At 46.2% G+C, this 21,333-nt stretch overlaps 1 protein-coding gene across 6 annotated transcripts in view; it reads right to left on the bottom strand.

Moving 5' to 3' along the window:
* LRRFIP1 (LRR binding FLII interacting protein 1) overlaps positions 1-21,333 on the bottom strand; it is a 101,286-nt gene that overhangs the window by 65,790 nt on the left and 14,163 nt on the right. For 3 of the 6 annotated variants that reach the window (XR_002735052.1, XM_023228722.1, XM_026446869.1), the window contains exon 2: positions 18,968-19,054. Coding sequence is in view for 4 of the 6 variants with exons in the window: in XM_023228722.1 (XP_023084490.1) it covers positions 18,968-19,054 (87 nt within the window). In the remaining 2 variants the exon portion in view is untranslated. Of the gene's footprint in view, positions 1-2,574; positions 2,626-3,818; positions 3,864-18,967; positions 19,055-21,333 lie in introns of all 6 variants that reach the window. The other 3 variants (XR_002735050.1, XM_023228721.1, XM_026446868.1) reach the window with 2 other exon arrangements.

Genomic DNA, 21,333 nt, shown 5'->3' with positions numbered 1-21,333 from the left:
GATCTAATATGTACTTACAAAAAGAATTATGTCAGAATGGTAGCTACCATAGAATCCAGTAGCATTAAATAAACTTACATGGAAAAGGCTGCTATAATTCAGGAAGTCTGAAACAGTCTGATAAATCTTATTTCCTCTTCTACATAATCCATTTTAGTTACATAAGGGAAAAGGTTAACAGACGCATTGTTGTCAGTTTTTCAAAAAGGAAAATTAAAAATCTAGATTTTTCCAGAAAATCTAAAATCTAGAAATTCTAGAAAATCCGAAATCTAGATTTTCTGAGGCGGCATCCATACAAATGCCAGAATAGTATAAATCACCTCCCCACCTTTTTTGCGGTTTATCATCTTTTCTAGTTAAATGAAGAAGGCCTGTGTTTTCAGAGTCAATACACAAAAGATACGATCTTAGAATCAACAATGTAAAAAGCTCATAATATTAAAATACATAAAAACAGTAAAAAACTGACCCTGCATAGAAATAGAGCGAGATGAGAGTCCTCACTCTGGGGAATGACCTGCTCGGTGGTACGAAGGGGCAAGCATAGAGCCCAGGGCACCCAGCACACGGAGGGCACGCAGGCCACCAGGCCTCTGAGCAGCAGGCACTGGCCTTGTTCCTAAGAACTGTGACCCCAAGCAGGCCTCTTCACTGCTCTGGGCTTGTTTGGTGCCCATAAACATTAGGAGGTGTGACTCTCATCTCCAGGATCCAAGTGCTTAAGTTCTGAGGAATCTATTTCTTTAGATCAAGTACATGATGGGAAAGTGTCATGTGACTGAAAACGAAAATCCCATCCACTTCCTCCTCATCTTATGTACTGTCCTAATGATGAATCTCCCATAGGGAATTTCAGCTCTTAAAACAAATATACTTGGTATCTTGGCAAAGAGTGGTGTCCAGCAGAAAGATGTAACTTATTTCTGGTTAAAAATCTTTGAAAATGAAATGAATGCTGTTACATAACACCATCATACTCGTTCATATTGCACTTGTTTTCAACTCTTTGGGGTCAGGAGACCCTCTGAGAATCTTAAGACACTGAACATACTTTTCCCAGGAAAATGTAAGTGCATACCTCTTGCCTATAATTTCAGGAGGGTGTGGCTCTGAAAATGATGCATTTTGAGAGAGAGCTTGGGATTCTGTGTCTCTCTCCTCCTATTCTCTCTTGAACGCATATTAACCAGGCTTTGCCCTCAACATTTCTGTTAAAAGTTCTCCTGCCAAAGTCACCGACATCCTCTATGCTGCTAAGTCTGAGTTTTTCCTCTCTTGGTCACTCTCCCTCATCCTTGAAACAGCATTTTCTTCACTGGTTTCAAGGACTCAAGCTTCTCCTGGGCCTGCTCAACAGCTATGATATCTGGGCCTTGTCTACAGACTTTGTTAACTGAGCTTTGCATTTATTATATTTTGGGTCCACAAATCCTCCCTCTTCCTGGGTGAGTGGTGTCAGAGTGTCCTGAGGTTAACAGTTACAACGGCATCCCTGAGGCTGCATTTCAGGAGAAGGTTTTAAGCAGCAAGGAAGCCCTCAGGGGGGCCTCACATTTGAACCACAGCTTTTTGGCAAAATCAGTACAGATCTGCTTCTGGCACTGCAAGGACAGTGACAAGAACAGAGTTGCTTCATAGCACAGCAACCATGTTTCACCTCTGCATTTTATCATTACAAACGGTCAAATTACACACACACTCACACATGTATAAGTCAAGGAGTAATAGGATTTACTTGTCACAGTGAAGTAAAACAAGCCTTCAGCTCTATGGGGTCCCTAAGGATTAATAAAACGGAGTGGCTGCTTTGAGACTTATTTATTACTAGTGGTGAGATGGAATTTCAATCCTGTGGTAAAAGAAACTGACATGCTCAGATTAATCCACTGACTTAAAGCACTGGGCAAAACATAGTTTTTCTGTTTTACTTCCCCCAAAACTCACACTTTTTTCAAGTGTAATTATTAAGGTTTCTGGAATGTTTAAAGAAAAGTCCATATTTGTGTTGATTGACCATTAAGCCTATCAGTGGTGAAGAGATCTAATTATAACTGATACAAGGAAAAGCGGCTGAAGGCAGATCTTACGGATCCAGTCCTGGTCCAGGTTTTCAGCAGGCAGTCTATAGCAGCTGTGTGAAAACACTGCTCAATAATAATGAACTTACAGCTACTTTAATAGAGGCTCCGATTTTACCAGAAGCATGTGTGTCAGTGGATACAGACTTAATGAAGGGCAGATGCGCCTTTTCGTTCCTGTGGAACACCAATGTGCTGAGCCCACTGTGCTAATCAAGGCTTGGGAGCTTTGTGATGTGGATAAGTATTGAAAAAAAGACGACTTCATCTCGAGAGAAAGAAACAACCAGCGTGCCTATGCATATTAATAATCTCTCTACAGCAACAAAGAAACATCCCCCACTGATTTGATTTTAAGTAAGCATCTCATCAGTTAAGTATTGACTATCAGACCACGGGGATAATGGAGAAGGAATCAGAATGCAGGGATGAGAAAGTAAAGGGCTTGGACCAGAAACTGTGCCATGCAGACTCCATCATTCTGTTTACTGACCCTCAGGCTTCCACGACTACCCACTGACATGCGCTCGTCTTCATCAGAAGCCTATTAAAAGAAAGGACGAGAACAACCGTGAAGTAATCATACAACATAGTGAAGTAATCATACAACATAGTGAAGAACCAGTGCTCAAGTCTTAGGGTGATGCTGGGAACTGACCCCACCGCCCCTGGACATCTCAGTGGACACCAGTCTAGGTCCCCCACAACATGGCCTTTGTGGATCTCTGTCTGCTTATGGACAATATGGATTTAAAGTAATTTCAGGGTCAGGCGTGGTGGCTCACGCCTGTAATCCCAGCACTTTGGGAGGCCAAGGCAGACAGATCACTTGAGGTCAGGAGTTTGAGACCAGCCTGGCCAACATGGCAAAACCCTGTTTCTACTAAAAATACAAAAATTAGCTGGGTGTCATGGCACGTGCCTGTAATCCCAGGTACTCAGGAGGCTGAGGCATGAGAATCACTTGAACCCACGAGGCAGAGGTTGCAGTGAGCCAAGATTGCACCACTACACTCCAGCCTGGGCAACAGAGCAAGACTCCGTCTCAAAAAAAAAAAAGTAATTTCAGGGCCAGGCACAGTGGCTCATGCCTGTAATCCCAGCACTTTGGGAGGCTGAGGTGGGCAGATCACTTGAGCCCAGGAGTTCGAGACCAGATTGGGCAACATGGGAAAACTCCATCTCTACCAAAAATACAAAAATTAGTCGGGTGTGGTGGCGTGTGCCTGTAATCCCGCTACTTGGGAGGCTGAGACATGAGAATCATTGAATCTGGGAGGTGGAGGGTGGAGGTTGCAGTGAGCCAAAATTGCACCACTGTACTCTAGGCTGGGTGACAGAGCGAGACTCTGTTTCAAAAAAAAAAAAGTAATTTCATCCAAATAGTATTATCTCACCAGTAATAGAAATACACAGCATTGGTGTATATTATTATGCAAATTATTTATGGGTATTCAGTGGCACAAAAAGCACTACAGTTGTTATGAATATATTAATACTCAAAAATTTCTCAAACACACTCTCCTTACCAAATTCAGGTCAAAACGCTAAAAGCTGAGTTCATAGTCTTTATTTAGGTAATAATATCAGTATTCTATCATCAATAGTGTTAATTAATTTCTTTAAGGGATGATATCATCATTAAGATATGATATATATTATATATACTTCAGCCACTACAAGTGTAAATTAGAATTCAATCAAATTGCCTAAGTCATTAATGAACACGGTACTAACCGATGTGTTTCTTCTGGATCTACGAGAGTAGCGCTCACTGTCTTCCTACCAAAATAATGGAGGAAACAGTATGAAAAGGTTAGACACAGATGGACATAGGAAAAGTGCTTTAAAAAAGCTTAGGTAGTCCCATTGCAACATAATACAGCAGTTCTGATCTAAATGTCAAATAAATATTTTGTCTGCCTTCGTTTAAAGGCTTCAACTAAACCAGTGGGTAAAAATGTTCTTTTCTGGGGTGGGAGGTTCTTAAGCACAAAAATAATTGGGATACTTCATTTTTGTTGTAAAAACAGTGTTTGGGGCAGAAGTTGGGCCTTAATTTTTTCTAACCTCTATCATCTGGTCCAGTTAAATCAATCTGCTTTCCCCCTTACTTTCAGAACCTTACTCTCTTCAGGAATCAGAAGATAAATCATTTCCACAAAATATCCAAAAAGGATGTCACTCTTTCTACTATATATCGTGGATTCTAAGACACACATGGTTTTTCACACTTAGACATCTCTGAAGCTGGGGTGTATCTTATAATCCAAGTTGTTCAGTTATAATTAGCATTTTTTCTTTCTCAGTGGTATATAAAACAATGATACAACTTCAAAGAATGTCTTAAGATTTTTTAAATTTTTCTTTTCTTTTTTTCTCTTTTATCACCATACCTGTGGACAAAAATGTCTTAAGGTTTAACATAAATACATTTATGTCATGTAACCCTAAAATGATGGTTTGCCTAGGCTGAATGTAATCATATTTCCAACAGAGTAAGTGTGTGCTCTTTATATTTGAAGAGATAACCTCTTTTATACCCAGTATGTAAGATGTTAGGAAAGAATTTTGGATTTTCCTCAGATAATTTTATGTATTAGAAACATTTAATAGGACATTTCCATCCTAACCAGGTTCTCAAATGCTACAAGCATGTGATGAAGTCCACGGGGCCAGGCAATAAAGCAAAAGGGACAGGAAGAGGTGGAAGGACTCAGGTAGATGAACTAACGAGAAGGGCCAGGCCATGCTCTCTCGGGACCAGTGGAAAGCACACAGATTGTCCCCCTTCCGCAGCCTCCCTATGTGGGTGCTGCTGCTTCCTGAGAAAGCCAGAAAGACAGGAGTATCATGGGGGCGAGCTAGCCCTCCACTCACAGGATGGCAGAGGGGCTGTTCTACGAAGCAGGTTGAGAAGGTAAAGGAATTTTCTTACCAAAGACCAGTGGTTTCAGCAGGCACAGCGGACAAGATGAAGAGAGAACCCAACAGCAAATGCAGATAAAGTTTAAATGAGGGTGATGGGGCAGCTGGTCGCAATCATGAGCGAAGGAAATGGAGCATAATGTACCTCTCAGGTTCCAACCAGAGTCTGGTGAGCTGCGATGTCAATGGGAATGTTCTCTGGAAAGTTCTCAAGCCAGGGGCGCATGCCCAGCCTGAGTCCTGGTAGAGGGCCCTGTGCTCAAGGAGATCAGGGTGGCTGTGGTAGTGGAGACCTCCCCAAACCGCTGGCCAGGAGACATCAGCAGTCAGTGGCTACTGAACAGGCAAAACCAGGACTGTTTCTAAGCAGGCTGCATTTGGGGATGTAAACAATCAGAGACTAGATGCAGAAATCCCCGGAAGAAAATCTCTCAGTATTAAATTATGGTGCAATAGGAATCTATCTACATAGTTAAACTACGTAAGAATTACATTATAAACCATTTAAGTCTCAACATTGTATTCAAGTGGGGAGGGAAGAGTAAAAACAAAATTATATTCAAGGCCTACCATCCACTGCTCGATGTCACCCCATTTTGTATCCAGCCCATAATATTTCTATAGACAGAAGGGAAAAAAAATTAGGCAAGAAGTGAAATTTCTTAAAAAGGCAGTTGTCTAAGGCACTGTTCCGACATGCATTTCCAAACCGCCGTCCAGCCGTGCGGTGAAGGTAACACGCCAAGGCAAAGCAGTCAGCAACACACCTGGCCTCTACGCAGGGAGCCAGCACCCGCGCAGTCATGCAGGCTGTGAGCCGTGAAGAGAGATCCTCCCCACCCACTCCATCCAGGCAAAGCAAGAAGAGCCCAGGACGAAGCTTCCCCCGGACGAAGGGCCTCGGCGGAGAGCAAGACAGTAAGGCCGGCCCAGCAGCCTTCATGTTCCCTCGGACAGGCTGCTCATGCCTTCAAAGCAAACACGATGAAGGAATAAAACACCATCTAAGAGAAGCAGAAGCTCAGAGCCATTCCTGTGTTGGGACCTCAGGGAAACTGAGAGAAGAAGGGGAGAAACTGTGTGCTGGCACTTGTTCTAGCTGCCTGACGTCTATGCTGAGTCTAGGCCCATGAGAATTCAGACTTTGATGTCTTTGTAGCATGGACGGAGAGATGACTGCCACCCACAGAAGAGGTCTTTGTACAGAAGAAAAATACGCAGACCCACAAGTTACGTATGTCTGGAGATGACGTCAGCTCAGGGGTGTCCGATCTTCTGGCTTCCCTGGACCACACTGAAAGAAGAGTCTTGGGCCACACATAAAATACACTAACGATAGCTGATGAGCTAAAAAAAAAAAAAATTTGCAAAAAAATTTCATTATGTTTTTAAAAAGTTTACGAATTTGTGTTCAGCTGCACTCACAGCCGTCTTGGGCCGCATGTGGCCTGCGGGTTGGACAAGTTTGCTTTAGTTTATACTTCCATGTTTTTATCTTGCTCAGTGGTCCAAGTATAAAATGAGAAAAGCAGACTCAGAATGGCTACTGATGTCACTGAATTGGGGAATCCCAAAGGTAGGTGGGAACCCAGGTCGTGGGCCCAGATAATGGGGTTTTGCTTTTCTCCTTTTTATTTAATTTCCAGTAAGAAAATCAAGAAACAACTAACCAAACTTCCATATTATAACACAGATGTGAATTTTCTCTTTATACATTAAAATCTGATAATCAAGAGAAAAAATCAGACGCTAGACATACAAGACCATTTTTGAAATTATTTTACAATAACCAAAACATGCTGTTGCTATGTTTGGTTTAGTTTCATTTCGAAGTGTGGTCAGATTTAAAAATATGCAGTTCTCAGATGGTCTTACCTCTTTCTCTTAGAGATGATAGTAAGTAGAAAATTGGAGGAGCAAAAATTAGGAGGGAGAATTTAAAATGCTTTAAAAAATTCAATAATACTGAACCCTCCTACAAAAAGGACATGAGCCATATCTTTTTCTGTAAGTCATTACCTTGGAATATAAATTCAGAAAGGAAGTAAAAGCAAACATATCCCAAAGTCATGTCTTAACTTCAGTGTCAGGGAAATGCATCAGCTTAAAGCTATTTTGCATTCAATTAATGTTAGCACCTGTCAAGTTCCAGATTTTTCACAAGTAAAATATGATGCCATCGCTCCTCCCTATCTTGGCTCAACTAGAAAGAGGGAAGCAAAATATGTTTTTAGAAGGATGAGGGCTATATAAATTCACAATAAAATTATTTAAATTCCAAAAGAAATCTGTATTGTCAGTTTTTCTGTTTTCATAGATTTCTTTTTGCCCATTATATCTGCACACTCTATCTTGCTCTTTTCATGATGAAGAAACAGTATTGAAGATCATTCACCTCGTTCATGGGTGGTCTTTTTTTTTTTTTAGGGACGGAGTCTCGCTCTGTCACCCAGGCTGGAGTGCAGTGGCGCAATCTCGGCTCACTGCAAGCTCCACCTCCCGGGTTCACGCCATTCTCCTGCCTCAGCCTTCTGAGTAGCTGGGACTACAGGTGCCCGCCATCACGCCGGGCTAATTTTTTTTTTTTTTTTTTTTTTGTATTTTTAGTAGACACAGGGTTTCACCGTATTAGCCAGGATGCCCTCGATCTCCTGACCTCGTGATCCGCCCGCCTCAGCCTCCCAAAGTGCTGGGATTACAGGCGTGAGCCACCGCGCCCGGCCAGGGTGGTCTTGTAAGTGGCTACTGTAACTGCATTTCATGTCATTCCTGGGGAGAGAGAACGCCCCTAGTAACAGCAAGTGCAATTAACTAGTAGTTCCTGGGTTAGCCAGCAGCACTAGCACAGCGAAGTCCAGGAAGGGCAAACATTTCAAATGTCAATCACTACCATGAGCCGGAAGCCATGCGGAGGGAAGCAGGAGCCGGACTACTTTCAGAAATAGCTTTGATCCCAGAGAAACTGTTCCGCAAGGCAGTTGGCTGGGCCGGAGGAGCAATCGCCGCCTCCTCTCCTCCCCAGACATCTCAGCGATGAGGAGAGCCTTTCCTTCCCTGGGCACACCTTTACCACAAAACTGTGCCTCTGCTCCTCCACTGCGGATTTCTGGGGCTCCTTCTAGCTTCACATTCTATACAAATGCACATTCTGACAAAAGTTTTCACAATGTATCCCTGGCACGTTAGTAAAAAGAAAATAACGTGACCTAGCAAAAGAAAGGCATGAATGTGAGTGGAAACGACCAGACAGAGCCCCTCTTCCAGGTTCTGGATGAGAGCGTCCTGCTGTCAGTCACAGGCAGGGCTCCCCGCCTGGCCTTGCACCTGTCCAGTTCTTCCCGAGGCTCTCTTGAGGACGACGAGGAACGCCAGCTGCAATATATCCACTTCTACACTTGGGCCCTGGAAACACTAGCCAAGCACAAGAGATTCTGGCATCTACTTAACAAACTTCTTTGCACTCTTCGGGACAGCAGCTATGCAGAGTGCAGGGCGCCCGCGGGGAAGGTGATTCGTTCTGATGGCCAGCACAGGAATCCAACACAACAGGTCTTAAATTTACCGCCCGTGCATTCCGAGGGCCTATGTGCTCTAACCTCCGAAATTAAGTGATCTTATTCTGATTTTCTCATCCGCTCTAAGAGAAAAATACAGTTGTTGTTCATCTAGAAACTAAATTTATAAAAGGAAACTATCAGAGATGTTGTAAGTATCAAACTAAATTCATTTATGGGAAAGACTCCCTTCTATACAAATTCTATAAATTCTCAAGGAACTCGCTCACTTCTGACTTCATTTTTGCTAGATCTTGAATCACTGACTTGGTTGTCTTTATTTTCTGTGTCCAGCCTGCCCAGTGTATTTACTTCTGAACCTCAGCTTCTTCTACAAAATACTAGGAAACAGACAGGCACGTTATTTTATGATATCTGAGCATTAGGGATGAATGGCAGGTTTATTTTATATCATCACTGTCTTTTTACTCAGACTTTTTAGTCAATATCAAATACTCTCTCAGTATGTGGTAATCTGCATGGATTTTTTAAGTTTTCTAATAAAATCATCTTTTTCTTTAAATACATAATTTCAGAAGGCTATCCAAAATCTGAAATATAATTTTATTTTGCCTTACAATTACTTTTCTTCTTAAAGAAACAATTTTTAAATTTCTTGAGGAAAATGCAGATGAGAAAAGCATTCAGCACACAGAAATGTGTCTGACTGTGGCTTTGAGTGGGGCAGGATGAGGATCTAGGCAGAATGTTCAAACAAATTCATACACAAAGTAGTAAAATAAACAGTAAGAACTTCTATGTATCTTCAGTGCAAGGTGTTATTTCTGAAAGGTGACCAGGCCCTTGACAAGGAAAAAACAGTACATGCAAGTTAGAAAATAAAGAAGAGCCTACCTTTTGGACCTGATAGATCTATAGAGAAGGACAAAAGAAAAAAGAAATGTAAAATCCAATTAAAGAAGCTGTAACATCAGAATGAAAAGTTCTCCCCATATGAATCAAAGCCACAATGAATGACAGTAAAATGTGAATAAGAAAACATGTGAGGTCCCACTGACAAGAGTTTGTAATTTTATCACTTACTTTACATTCCATTTTAGATACATCGGGGAAATAGGGGCATAGCCACACGAATCTCTACCCAAAATACTGCTATTATTCTAATACAGAAGTCTGTATAACCTATTGCTATCAATAAGAAAAAGTTCTTCCTTCATCTTTAATTCAAAATTTCCTTTTGCAGTAATAAAAGTTTAACCAAAAAGTGCAGAAACTTAATTGGAAAGTTAACTGGTCAAATTCACAAATAATGAAGAAAGAGGCTTTGATGTTCTGATTCACACAGACTGTTTGGACGAACGGAGGCAAGATGGTGCACTTCCGGGTTCTTCATCCCCCCACTCCCAACTCTTCCGGCGCGTGCGAAAAGGCAGCCGGCGCCCGGGAAGGTGCAGACCAACTGGGCATGCGCCAGGTGACGTCAATCCGAAGAGACCAAGATTTACCTGGTGGCACCTGCGGAACGCCCCTGACACGCCCGTGCCCCGCCTATTGCCCTCCCACTCCTAGAAAAGCCGCTCTCCGCCATTGAGCCACGCGGCCTTCTCACAGCCCGGGGGACTTCCCAGCTTCCCAGTCCTGTCGGGATGTCGGAACTCCGTCCGAGAGCTTGGGGGAGGGGAACTCTGCCGGCCTTCTTTGCCGGAGGCCGACAGACTTCTCCACACCTTAGGTTACTAAAATAAACTAGCAGTTTTGTGCCTGACCTTTGCCTACTTGCTGGTTCTTTGGTGCTCGCTCTGGTGGTCTTAGAAAAACAAGACAGATGGTGCCGAAACCCGGGAGGAGACCCCTCCTCAGGGCCCCCAGGGTCCGGGGAGCCTCCTCCTCCTCGTTCCACGCCGCGGACGGACCAGGACCTGAGACCCGCTTCGCTCACTCTCACGGCCTCTCTGGGGTAAGTGCCCTTGTCTCCTCTTTACTTCCCTCGGCCAGAAATCCTGTGCGGGTCCGAGGTCCATTTTGAGCCACCAAGTGGCTTGGGAGACCCTTGCAGGACGGAGACGTCCGCCTGAAGGTACTCTCCACTTTGGCTTCAAGAGCCTCCAGTCTGTCTCTGCTGGTTCCAAAGGACGCTTTGAAGCCAGGCAGAGATCCACTTCCATTTCCATTGTGTCCATTGTGTAAGTAAAGAGGAAACAAACGGGAAACCCCCCAATCCAACTTTCCAAAGAGCACCCCCTTAGGGTGCCTCCTAGCCAATTTAAAAACCTTACAGCTTGAACAAGAACTTAGGAGGAAGCGGTTAATTTTCCTTTCCACTGTGGCGTGATCGACCTCAGCAATTTCTGCCAGCGGCTAGGCAAGTGGTCCGAAATTTACATACAAGGCTTTTGGGCCTTAGGCTCTGGTCCCTATACTCCTTCTCTCCCCGCTCTCCCCACCCCCTCCCTTCCTGCCCAGACTCCTCCTCCCTCCTCCTTATCTACTAGTAATCCACTGGGTCCCGTGCCTCCTTCGGGGCCCCCAACTGGCTGTCTTGAGTCCCCTATCTCTGCACACACCCTCCTACAGTGTTAGCACCTTTGCGAGAGGTGGCTGGGGCGGAGGGGTAGTCAGAGTACATGTCCCTTTTTCATTGGCCGATCTTTCCACCATTTTGGCGTCTTATTTCATTTCTCAATCAGCTCCTGACATTCGTAAAAAACTTCAAAAGGTAGAGGATGGTCCTCAGACACCAATACAAGACCTAGTTAAATTAGCCTTTAAGGTCTATAGCTCCAGAGAGGAGACGGCAGGCTTGCCTTGAACAGAAGGTTCAGCTCCTAGCAGCGGCTTTACAGCCCAGTCGTAACCCCAGACCAGAGAGCACACACCGTGCAGACTCCAAAGCTGCAAAAGGAGCCTGCCTGCTATAAGTGCGGCAAGGCAGGACACTATGCCAACAGGTGTCCGCAAGGTCCCCGAGCCCCAACGCAGCCTTGCTATAAGTGCAAGGCATCGGGACGTTAGGCCAGTGAATGTCCTAACCCTCGTCCACCAGCAACCCCCCTGCCCTGCTTGCCAGCAGGGAGGAAACTGGAAGTCTGATTGCCCCACCCTGAGAACAGGTGCCACGCCTCCACGTGACCCCCTTTCCCAGGATCCTGGGAGCTCCTTTCAGCTCCTACATCTGGACGACAACTGAAGGTGCCGAGACTCGGGGACCCCCATCACCCTCGCCAAGACGCGGGTAACTCTCCTGGTAGCGGGTAAGACAATTTTTTAATCAACAGCGAGGCTACCTATTCTGTTTTTGTCGTCCTTCTCTGGACCTAGCCTTCCATCCAATATCTCTGTAGTAGGAGTAAGTGGAAAGCCATCCACTCCACGAAAAACTCCAATCCTTAATTGCTGCCTGGCCAACAAGTACTTTGCGCACTCATTCCTCATTCCCAACTAAAAAGCAATCAGTGGAAATCAGTTTGGCTTTCCCCCACTCGCCTCAAACTTACTAAATTTTCTTAACTATCTCATACTCCCCAACCTTGCCAGGGCTATCCTTCTGGGTTTTGCTCATATTCCAACAAATGCTTCCATTCCTCATTCCTATACTAATACTGTGCCTTATTTTATTTTTCATCCGTGCGTCCAAATACCAACCATGGGCCCTGACCTTAACGACGCCCCTTAACAGCAGGAAGTAGCCAGACAGACCACGGCGCCCCTTTATCACTATTATCAATAAAAGGTTGGACTGTTTGGACGAACGGAGGCAAGATGGTGCACTTCCGGGTTCTTCATCCCCCCCCCCCAACTCTTCCCGCGTGTGCGAAAAGGCAGCCGGTGCCCGGGAAGGTGCAGACCAACTGGGCATGCGCCAGGTGACGTCAATCCGAAGAGACCAAGATTTACCTGGTCGCACCTGCGGAACGCCCCTGACACGCCCGTGCCCCGCCTATTGCCCTCCCACTCCTAGAAAAGCCGCTCTCCGCCATTGAGCCACGCGGACTTCTCACAGCCCGGCAGACTTCCCAGCTTCCCAGTCCTGTCGGGATGTCCGAACTCTGTCCGAGAGCTTGGGGGAGGGGAACTCTGCCGGCCTTCTTTGCCGGAGGCCGACAGACTTCTCCACACCTTAGGTTACTAAAATAAACTAGCAGTTTTGCGCCTGACCTTTGCCTACTTGCTGGTTCTTTGGTGCTCGCTCTGGTGGTCTTAGAAAAACAAGACACAGACACATACAGAATAACGGGAAAATTCCAGCTAAATGGAGTGTTCATTTGAATGTAACAGAAATCTTCCTAAAAGAGGTTATTATCATACATTGACACATTCGTTTGCTTCAGAGGTTTCTCTTAATTTTGTAGTAATCGCTAGATAAAACTGAGATAGCTACTCTTTTTCATTCATTCTTCATTAAGACATTTATCATATCAGGCACTATTGAAGGCACTGCCAAAACTGCGAGACCAAGAAGTTGGCATTTCTAGTCTTATATGGGGGAACACATGTGACTATATCCAACAATATGACTGTAAGAAACAAAGCATCTCTAACCAAAATGTGTATCAAGTCAGTAGCAAGAAAAGACATACCCCGATCACCATTTTTTCTATCAGTGTAGATTCTCCCTAAGAAGTTCAAGGTTCACTTGAATTTCCCAAAAATATGTACATTATTCTCCCCTAACAAATCCATTAAAAAAGAGCTCATATCCTTTTAACCAGACCCTGGAATGCAGCTAGAGTAAGCTGTGGTGTGTTCTTGCCGTCTGTGTGCTGAAAAGAACCACCTCCACGCTTCCCTTGGGGGACACCAACCCCGGTCAGCTTCCTGCCCTTCTCAGTGTTCTCACAGCGGCCCCCTCAAGAAAACCCTGAGCCTGCTCAGAAACGCCTGCATGCAGGTGAGATGGCTTTTGAACCAGATGAAAACAGGGATCAGGTTTCTCAATTTTTACACCAAAGTATCAACCCTCCCCTTTAAACACGGGTCTTCCAAAACATATTCATTTCCCCTTAATCAACAACTTAAAATGCCAGTGCCCCAAGCTACCAGATTGTATAACCTCCAATTGTGTTAACTGGTTCTAATAATAGCCAGGCCCAGAGACTTGATATGCAAAGAAGAGTGTGAGGCACCTTCCTAAATCCTCCAGGCACCGCCCGAAGATGGCCCCAAGACGTGCAAGCTCAGACCCCACCAGCTCGACTCACTCTTCCCTCTGGATGCATACACAGATGCTCGTGTGTGAGTGCACATACACACACATGCACACACGAATGCGTGCGCGCACACATGGGTACACTCCTCCTGGCCTCTGCCCCACCCTTCGGATCATATAAAAACACAGCTAGGTGAACGGCTACTGATTCTGTATTTATAGAAAATTCTAACAAAATTGTCTATTTTATGTTTCATACTCCTGTGCCTCAAATTCTGCACGAAGGAGAACTTTATTTTTCAAGGCATGCTTCCACTTGGAAAGTGACTAGGATTATGTGGATCATTCTATTTCCCCCTCTGCTGTGGGCGCCAGCATCCTCAACGTGAACTTCAACCCCATGGTCCACGGATTCACTCCATCCTCCACTCTTACTTGTTTTTATTGTTGGCTGCAGAACTGATTTCGAGACAGAGGGGTGTGCTAGGAAGACCACAGGCTTTGCATCTTGTCAAATCCGGTTTGAACCTTGGCTTGGCCATTTTCTTGGATTCGGGGAAAACTGTTTCTCCCCCTAAGGCCTGTTCTCCTCACCTGTGAAGTTCGGGAAGATGCCCGCCACCGACGGTAGGTGACAGCCCCAAGCCCAGCTCTGCTGCACGGCAGGGGCCCTGAGATGTATCCCAACCCCAGGCTTCTCTGACTAGTAACAAAATACACATCCATCTTATTTAGGATCTTTCAATCCTTCTTTTGAAGAAGCAGACATAAACTTTAAACAAGAAAGAATGTCATCCCCTTGCAAAGACCCTAAATTCATGAAGGCACTGTTGCGGTCGTTAGGAACGCATGCTGCGCTGGGCTGACTGGGCCGGCCCTTCCTCGTCTGGCTCTCGTCTCCCAGGGCAGCTTCCTGTCTGTCACATCCATCCTCTGCTGCCACAAAGAGTGGCTTTCCCCTCCGTAGAGCTGCTTCACTCCGTGTCCTCATTCACCATCTTGGCCACGTTCATTTCTCTGCCCCTCCTGACACGTCTCCTACCTTCCCAGGCTCTCGTTCCACAACCTGGTAAATTTGGGTGGCTCTGGGTCCTGGTCTGTGACCAACCCCAGGCAGGAGTCTGCAGCCACGCCCACGACGCCCGCCCTGTGTCATAGCCGCAAGCCATAGTCGTGAGGGCAGAGGTGCAGGCATCAGTGATGAGGAAGCTGAGACTGCAGATCCACAGAGGACCGTGCAAAAGGTAACGTTGGCCAAAGGTGCTGCCTGCAAGGGACACCACCCCTCCTCGGGTCCCTGCTGTCTGAGACACAGACCAAAACCACCACTCTTGGTGGAGGACTTTCCACCGAATTTGCAATAGGACGAGATATTTTGAGCCCTGTGGCCCCCTGAAATATCTTTATGATAAAACCATGCTGTAGGGAGAAGAATTTCAAAATCTGAATGCGATCTACTAAGCAAATGACATCTGTACATGTGCTGAAGAGGGCGAACCATGGCGTTTTACATCAGACTTCCCAGATTTCATCAGATGTTCTCTGCAAGGCCTATGCTCATCAGAAGTATCAGCGAGGGCTGCTCTGCACCCCCTTTTTACGATACTAAAATTAAATGCCCAAGACTTGGCTTCCCACCTGGAGTAGCAACTGCTTTTTATTTTTTGACTTTTTGAAAGAGATGGGGGTCTCATTATGTTGCCCCAGCGGGAGTGCAGTGGCTACGCACAGGGACAATCATGGCCCGATCATTGCTTCAGGCTCCTGGGCTCAAGCAATGCTCCTGCCTCAGTGTCCTGAGTAGCTGGGACTACAGGTACATGCCACCACGCCTGGCTTATTTTTTATTTTTCTTCTGGTGTGGCTTGGAATACTACAACAGAGATGCGGGAGTCCAGCAACAGATTGTCCTTACGTTGTACAATTAAAATGCAACAGAAAAGGGCTTCCTTTGAATCAAACGAATAAAGGGATGCTTTGCTTTTAAAGGAGGCCATTCACATAGATGACTGCTTGCCTAATTCATCTTAGTTATTTATTTATTTATTTTTTTGAGACGGAGTCTCGCTCGGTCGCCCGGGCTGGAGTGCAGTGGCCGGACCTCAGCTCACTGCAAGCTCCGCCTCCCGGGTTTACGCCATTCTCCTGCCTCAGCCTCCCGAGTAGCTGGGACTACAGGCACCCGCCACCTCGCCCGGCTAGTTTTTTGTATTTTTAGTAGAGACGGGGTTTCACCGGGTTAGCCAGGATGGTCTCCATCTCCTGACCTCGTGATCCACCCGTCTCGGCCTCCCAAAGTGCTGGGATTACAGGCTTGAGCCACCGCGCCCAGCCCATCTTAGTTATTTTTTAAATCAAGAACCTTTGCCCAACAACTTTGTAACAAGCTGCTTATATCTATATATATATATTTAAATCAATTCTATCCATAATTAAGGATATAATATGGGGCGGGTGCGGTGGCTAACGCCTGTAGTCCCAACACTTTGGGAGGCCGAAACGGGCAGATCACGAGGTCAGGAGTTGGAGACCATCCTGCTTAACACGGTGAAACCCCATCTCTACCAAAAATACAAAAAATTAGCCGGGCATGGTGGCGGGCACCTGTAGTCCCAGCTACTCAGGATGCTGAGGCAGGAGAATCGCTTGAACCCAGGAGAGGGAGGCTGCAGTGAGCCAAGATTGTGCCACTGCACTCCAGCCTGGGCTACAGAGCAAGATTCTGTCTCAAAAAAAGAAAAAAAAAAGATACAATATGTTTTTATCTAAATGTTTAATTTGGAAGATGTACGTACATACTACATGATTCTTTTTTCACCTTGATTTTGTAGAAATCCTAGGTTTGTATTCTTGATGAAAGTAACTTTCATTACATCTACTGTACAAGAGAAAGATAAAGAAAGGATGACGGATGCCATCATGAAGGCCGAGTGGGGCCCACTCACAGCTTCACGGCCGTCTGCGTCCTCTGGGCCCTTGGCTCTGCTGTAACAACAGAGCTGAGACACGGGAACTATGAACAGGGCAGGGGGCCTTAAAATCCCATCAACTGTGCAAAACCTGCCAGAACAACAACATATTTTGGGAAATTCTTTTTACAACTCTTTTACGACCTTAATAAAAAACACAAAGACTGAGGTCCTATTGGAGAGCCAGGCGAAGTGAATTAAAATCGGATAAACCTCGGAACGCCAGCATTAGCCTGAGGGGGTGGCTTTTGGCTCTGGAGAAAGAGGCAGCCGTCTGCTCACACAGTGGTGTGTCCTAAGAAACAGTGGCCACTGCCCGCCAAATTAACCACCTTGCCCACCTGCTGCTGTTAGGTTTCTAAAACAGACGGAAGGGGTCAGTAGTGTCCTGCACACAAGGAGCTTGAGAGTGTCCGCTGAGGTATGAACAGACATTTCTACAGAAACACTGATACTGGGCAGTGTGAAAAAGCACTTGAAATTGTCATTTAAGGCCGGGTGTGGTGGCTCAAGCCTGTAATCCCAGCACTTTGGGAGGCCGAGATGGGCGGATCACGAGGTCAGGAGATCGAGACCATCCTGGCTAACATGGTGAAACCCCGTCTCTACCAAAAAATACAAAAAACTAGCCGGGCGAGGTGGCGGGCGCCTGTAGTCCCAGCTACTAGGGAGGCTGAGATAGGAGAATGGCGTAAACCCAGGAGGCGGAGCTTGCAGTGAGCTGAGATCCGGCCGCTGCACTCCAGCCCGGGCGACAGAGCAAGACTCCGTCTCAAAAAAAAAAAGAAAGAAATTGTCATTTAAAAAATATATATATTTAAGCCAGGTGTGGTGGCTCACGCCTGTAATCCTAGCACTTTGGGAGGCCAGGAGGTCAAGGCAGGAGGATCACTTGAGATCAGGAGTTTGAGACCACTCTGGCCAACATAGAGAAACCCCGTCTCTATTAAAAATACAAAAATTAGCCAGGCATGGTGGTGCGCACCTATAATCCCAGCTACTTGGGAGGCTAAGGCGTGACAATCGCTTGAATCTGGAGGCAGAGGTTGCAGTGAGTGAAGCTTATGTCACTGTACTCCAGCCTGGGCAAAAGAGCAAGACTTGATCTCAAAAAAAAAAAAAAAAAAAAATTATACATATACATATTTAAAAACCAGTTCAGAATAAAAGCACTATTCCATCTAGTGGCCTCCGGCACCACTATGGATACCAGAGCTTGAGTGTGCAGGACGGTTCCCAGGGCTCGGTGACACTGCCCAGCCTCTGCATGCAGGTTTCTACACGGAGCAGCAAACTCCTAGCAGCAGAGGGCAATGAGCACGTTAGACCGGCAGCAGGGCCCCAACCCTGCGGGGAACGTGGCCAGCTTGGTCTTTGCTGGGAATGTGGCAGAATCTACAACCACCGTAAGAGAATCTGGAAATTCAGGTTTTCATGGGAAATCTTACTGGTTTTAAACACTGGCTCGCCTTTTTACATTTGGCTATGTAAGCCAAACAAGAAAGTCAACCCTGGGGAAGGCAGCTGGTTACTTCTGTCTAACAAAATAAATTCAAATCTTCTTAAGAAGAAAAGCCCTTGGGGGCGGGCTCGGGTGTGGACAGTCCCTTGGCCCCAGGGCATGGCCCACGGGAGAACATGGACTGAGTGGGGTCTCAGCTTCTATGTCTCTGAGGTCATAGAAAAGGTCACACCATAACTGTGAGTTAAAGAACCCTCATGCTGTCGGAAATGACTCCCAGCTCCAGCTCAGGATGATGAAAGTAACTTGCAAATGGCTTGAGCAGGTGTGTCAACACATTGCTAGCCATTTTCCCAGGGAGGAATTTCTTCCCTGCCTGCTTCATCCATGTGTTCCTGCCTGTCTCTCTATCACACAGGAGCTCTAGATATCCTGAAACCTGGAGCCCGTGTGTGACCAACATTCTACAGACCACGGGGGACATATTTTTAAACAAAACAATTTGACCAGTTTAAAAACTCATTAATCCATTCCTCTTTTCTACTTTAATCCAGAGAATCTAGTACAACAGTTAGAGACCCTGAACATTTTGGCTCCTTGCAGCTGGAAACGACGATCTTCACAGGCAAGAGGCTTCTAAGCCCCTCTCAGGAGCCAGCAGGTCTGAGCAGGCATGCCTGATATCCGTGCTAGCTATGTGCACTCCCGGCCTGACCTTGGGCAGAAGTCACAGGTACAAACGCACTCCGATCATGAGCAACGTGAGCCAGCCAGGTGCATCTGCAGCAACAGGTGCCTGCCCTTGCACGCTGGGCCCAGAACGCAAATCACTGTGAAAAGACCCAACAAGGAGTCCCAAACGTTACCTCCTTCTGCTGCCGCTCCAGCTCCTTCATGCGGATCTCACGAGCCTCCGCGCGGGCCGCCCGTTTTGCAGCGAGCCGGGCCTCCGCCTGAAACAGACAGAGTATCTTATTAGAGGACAGAGCAGCGGGCACCTTCCCAGTGGAGGGTCAGCAGTGATGATGCGGAAGAAAATCTTGTTCAGAGTTTAACAGATATACAGCAATAAATTCCAGACTAACAGAGTAAAAGGGTGGTCACGAGCAACAGAAACAGTCGTTATAAGAACTGCTACCATTTATCAAGCCCTTACCACATGCTAGGCAGGAACTATTCTAAGAGCTTTATGGATATGATGCCATGTACTCCCTGAAATAGCCTCATTAGGCAGAGACTGTTACCATCCCCACTTTAAACATGAGGGAACTAAGGCACAGAGAAGGTAAGTAACTTGCCTGAGGTCACACAGCCTGTAAGTGGCAGGGCTGGGCAGTCAGCCTCCCTCTGGAGCTCTGACAGACGCATGGAGCAGAGTGTTAACAGCTGGATGCTACTCCAGGTTTCCAGTTCAATCCCTTGCTTTACAGAGCAGAAAGTGGAGGCCTGGAGAAGCTGCCAGACCCATCTGAGGTCATAGGGCTGGCTGGCATGGAGCTGGGACCGTAATCCCAGCGAACTCCCATCCAGTCACTTCTCAGCACACACGCACTCTCAGCTTCCCCTTCAACACAGCCGTGCCAGGAGTCCATCTTTTCCCAACACAATGTAGATCACAGCAGAATGGTTCTAGCTGTTGGAGTCCTTCCTTGCACTAAAAAATTAGCCTCCATATAAGTATTTTTCAGCTTGTAGCTGTTCTGCCACATTCTGCTCCATGAGAACGTTTCAAATGCTTGAGCAGGAATGGACATGATGCTATCGAGCTTGGCATCTGAACTGTTTCTACAAACGACTTACAAAACAGTTTACAAACCGCATGCGTATGCACCGTTTCATGTGATACAACAACCCAGTAAGCTCGATGGCATGTTACTGAACGTAGGTTTTCTGGTATCAAATAAACCCCACCCTCTTTCTACTTAAGTGTTTTTGAGAATACGTCTGTAATCCTTCCACCAATGGTTCTATAAACAGTTTTCAGACGTCTTGCATAATGTTTTCCTTTTTTTCTTCCTTTTTTTTTTTTTCTTTTTCCTTTGGGGATGGGGTCTTGTTCTGTCACCCAGGCTGAAGTGCAGTGTGTGTGTATTCACAGGTGTGATCACAGCTCACTGCAGCCAGGAACTCCTGGGTTGTAGCAACCTGCCTCAGCCTCCTGAGTAGCTGGGACTACAGGTTTGCACCACCACAACTGACTCCTAGATAATATTAAAATGGGACTTCCGAGGTGGCTAGCAAGCTCCTGGCATGGGGGTGGTCCTGACAGGGACATCCATCTCTCCCATCCTAGACTTACACTATATTACAGATGTATCTTCTTTCTCAATTTTAATCTAAGTTGCAAACTGGCCATACTTGATCTGTCGTCTTGAGGTTGCCTGGCTTGTGTCCTCATGAGGAATCTGTTCTATTCACTTGGCTCCTTTATCAACCCACCCCATGTCTTTCAAATCAAGGGGTGTCAAAAATCACAATTGCATCAAGAGTTTGATACCTTGTTGCCATTTTCAATTTCCAAGACCATAATACATGGTGTGTAGGGCCTATTGGGGCCAGGCTAGGCATGGTGGCTCAGGCCTGGAATCCTAGCACTTTGGGAGGCCCTGGCAGGTGGATCTCTTGAGGTCAAGAGTTTGAGACCAGCCTGGGTAACATGGTAAAACCCTGTCTCTACCAACAGTACAAAAATTAGCCAGGTGTGGTAGCACACACCTGTGGTCCCAGCTACTTGGGAGGCTGAGGTGGGAGGATCACTGGAGCCTGGGAAGTTGAGGTTGTAGTGAGCTGTGATTGTGCCACTGCACTCCAGCCTGGGTGACAGAGTGAGACCTTGTCTCAAACAAAAGAAAGGCCTCTTGGGTCTATACAAAGATCTAGCAAAGAGGAAGGAGACAGAGAAGGAAAGGCATTAGAGTGACATCCTACAGCCCTACCAATGGGCCAGCAAAGTGACCAACGCCACGCCAAGGGCAGCCCTTCCTAGTAAGGCAGGTGGCTCTGTGCCATTGTTTCTAAGTCAGTTCAGAGCAGGTATGAGGTTTCAAAGCAGCCGCAGCCCACCAGCTTGGGGGTTGGGGGGCGGAGGAACAGAGAGGAGGGGCCAGGAAAAAGAGAAGGGGGGCCATACGGAAAGAAGAAGCAGAGCAGAGGGGTGAGATGTAAGAAAGAGGAAAGGGTTGGGGGAAAGAAGGGCACCAGAAGGGAATGGAGGGAGAGACAAGGGCAGTCG

This window comes from Piliocolobus tephrosceles, chromosome 11 (assembly GCF_002776525.5).
Source record: "Piliocolobus tephrosceles isolate RC106 chromosome 11, ASM277652v3, whole genome shotgun sequence".
Lineage (NCBI taxonomy): Eukaryota > Metazoa > Chordata > Mammalia > Primates > Cercopithecidae > Piliocolobus > Piliocolobus tephrosceles.
Note: the sequence above shows the minus strand (reverse complement) of the source record. Positions and strands in the feature narration are given on the sequence as shown.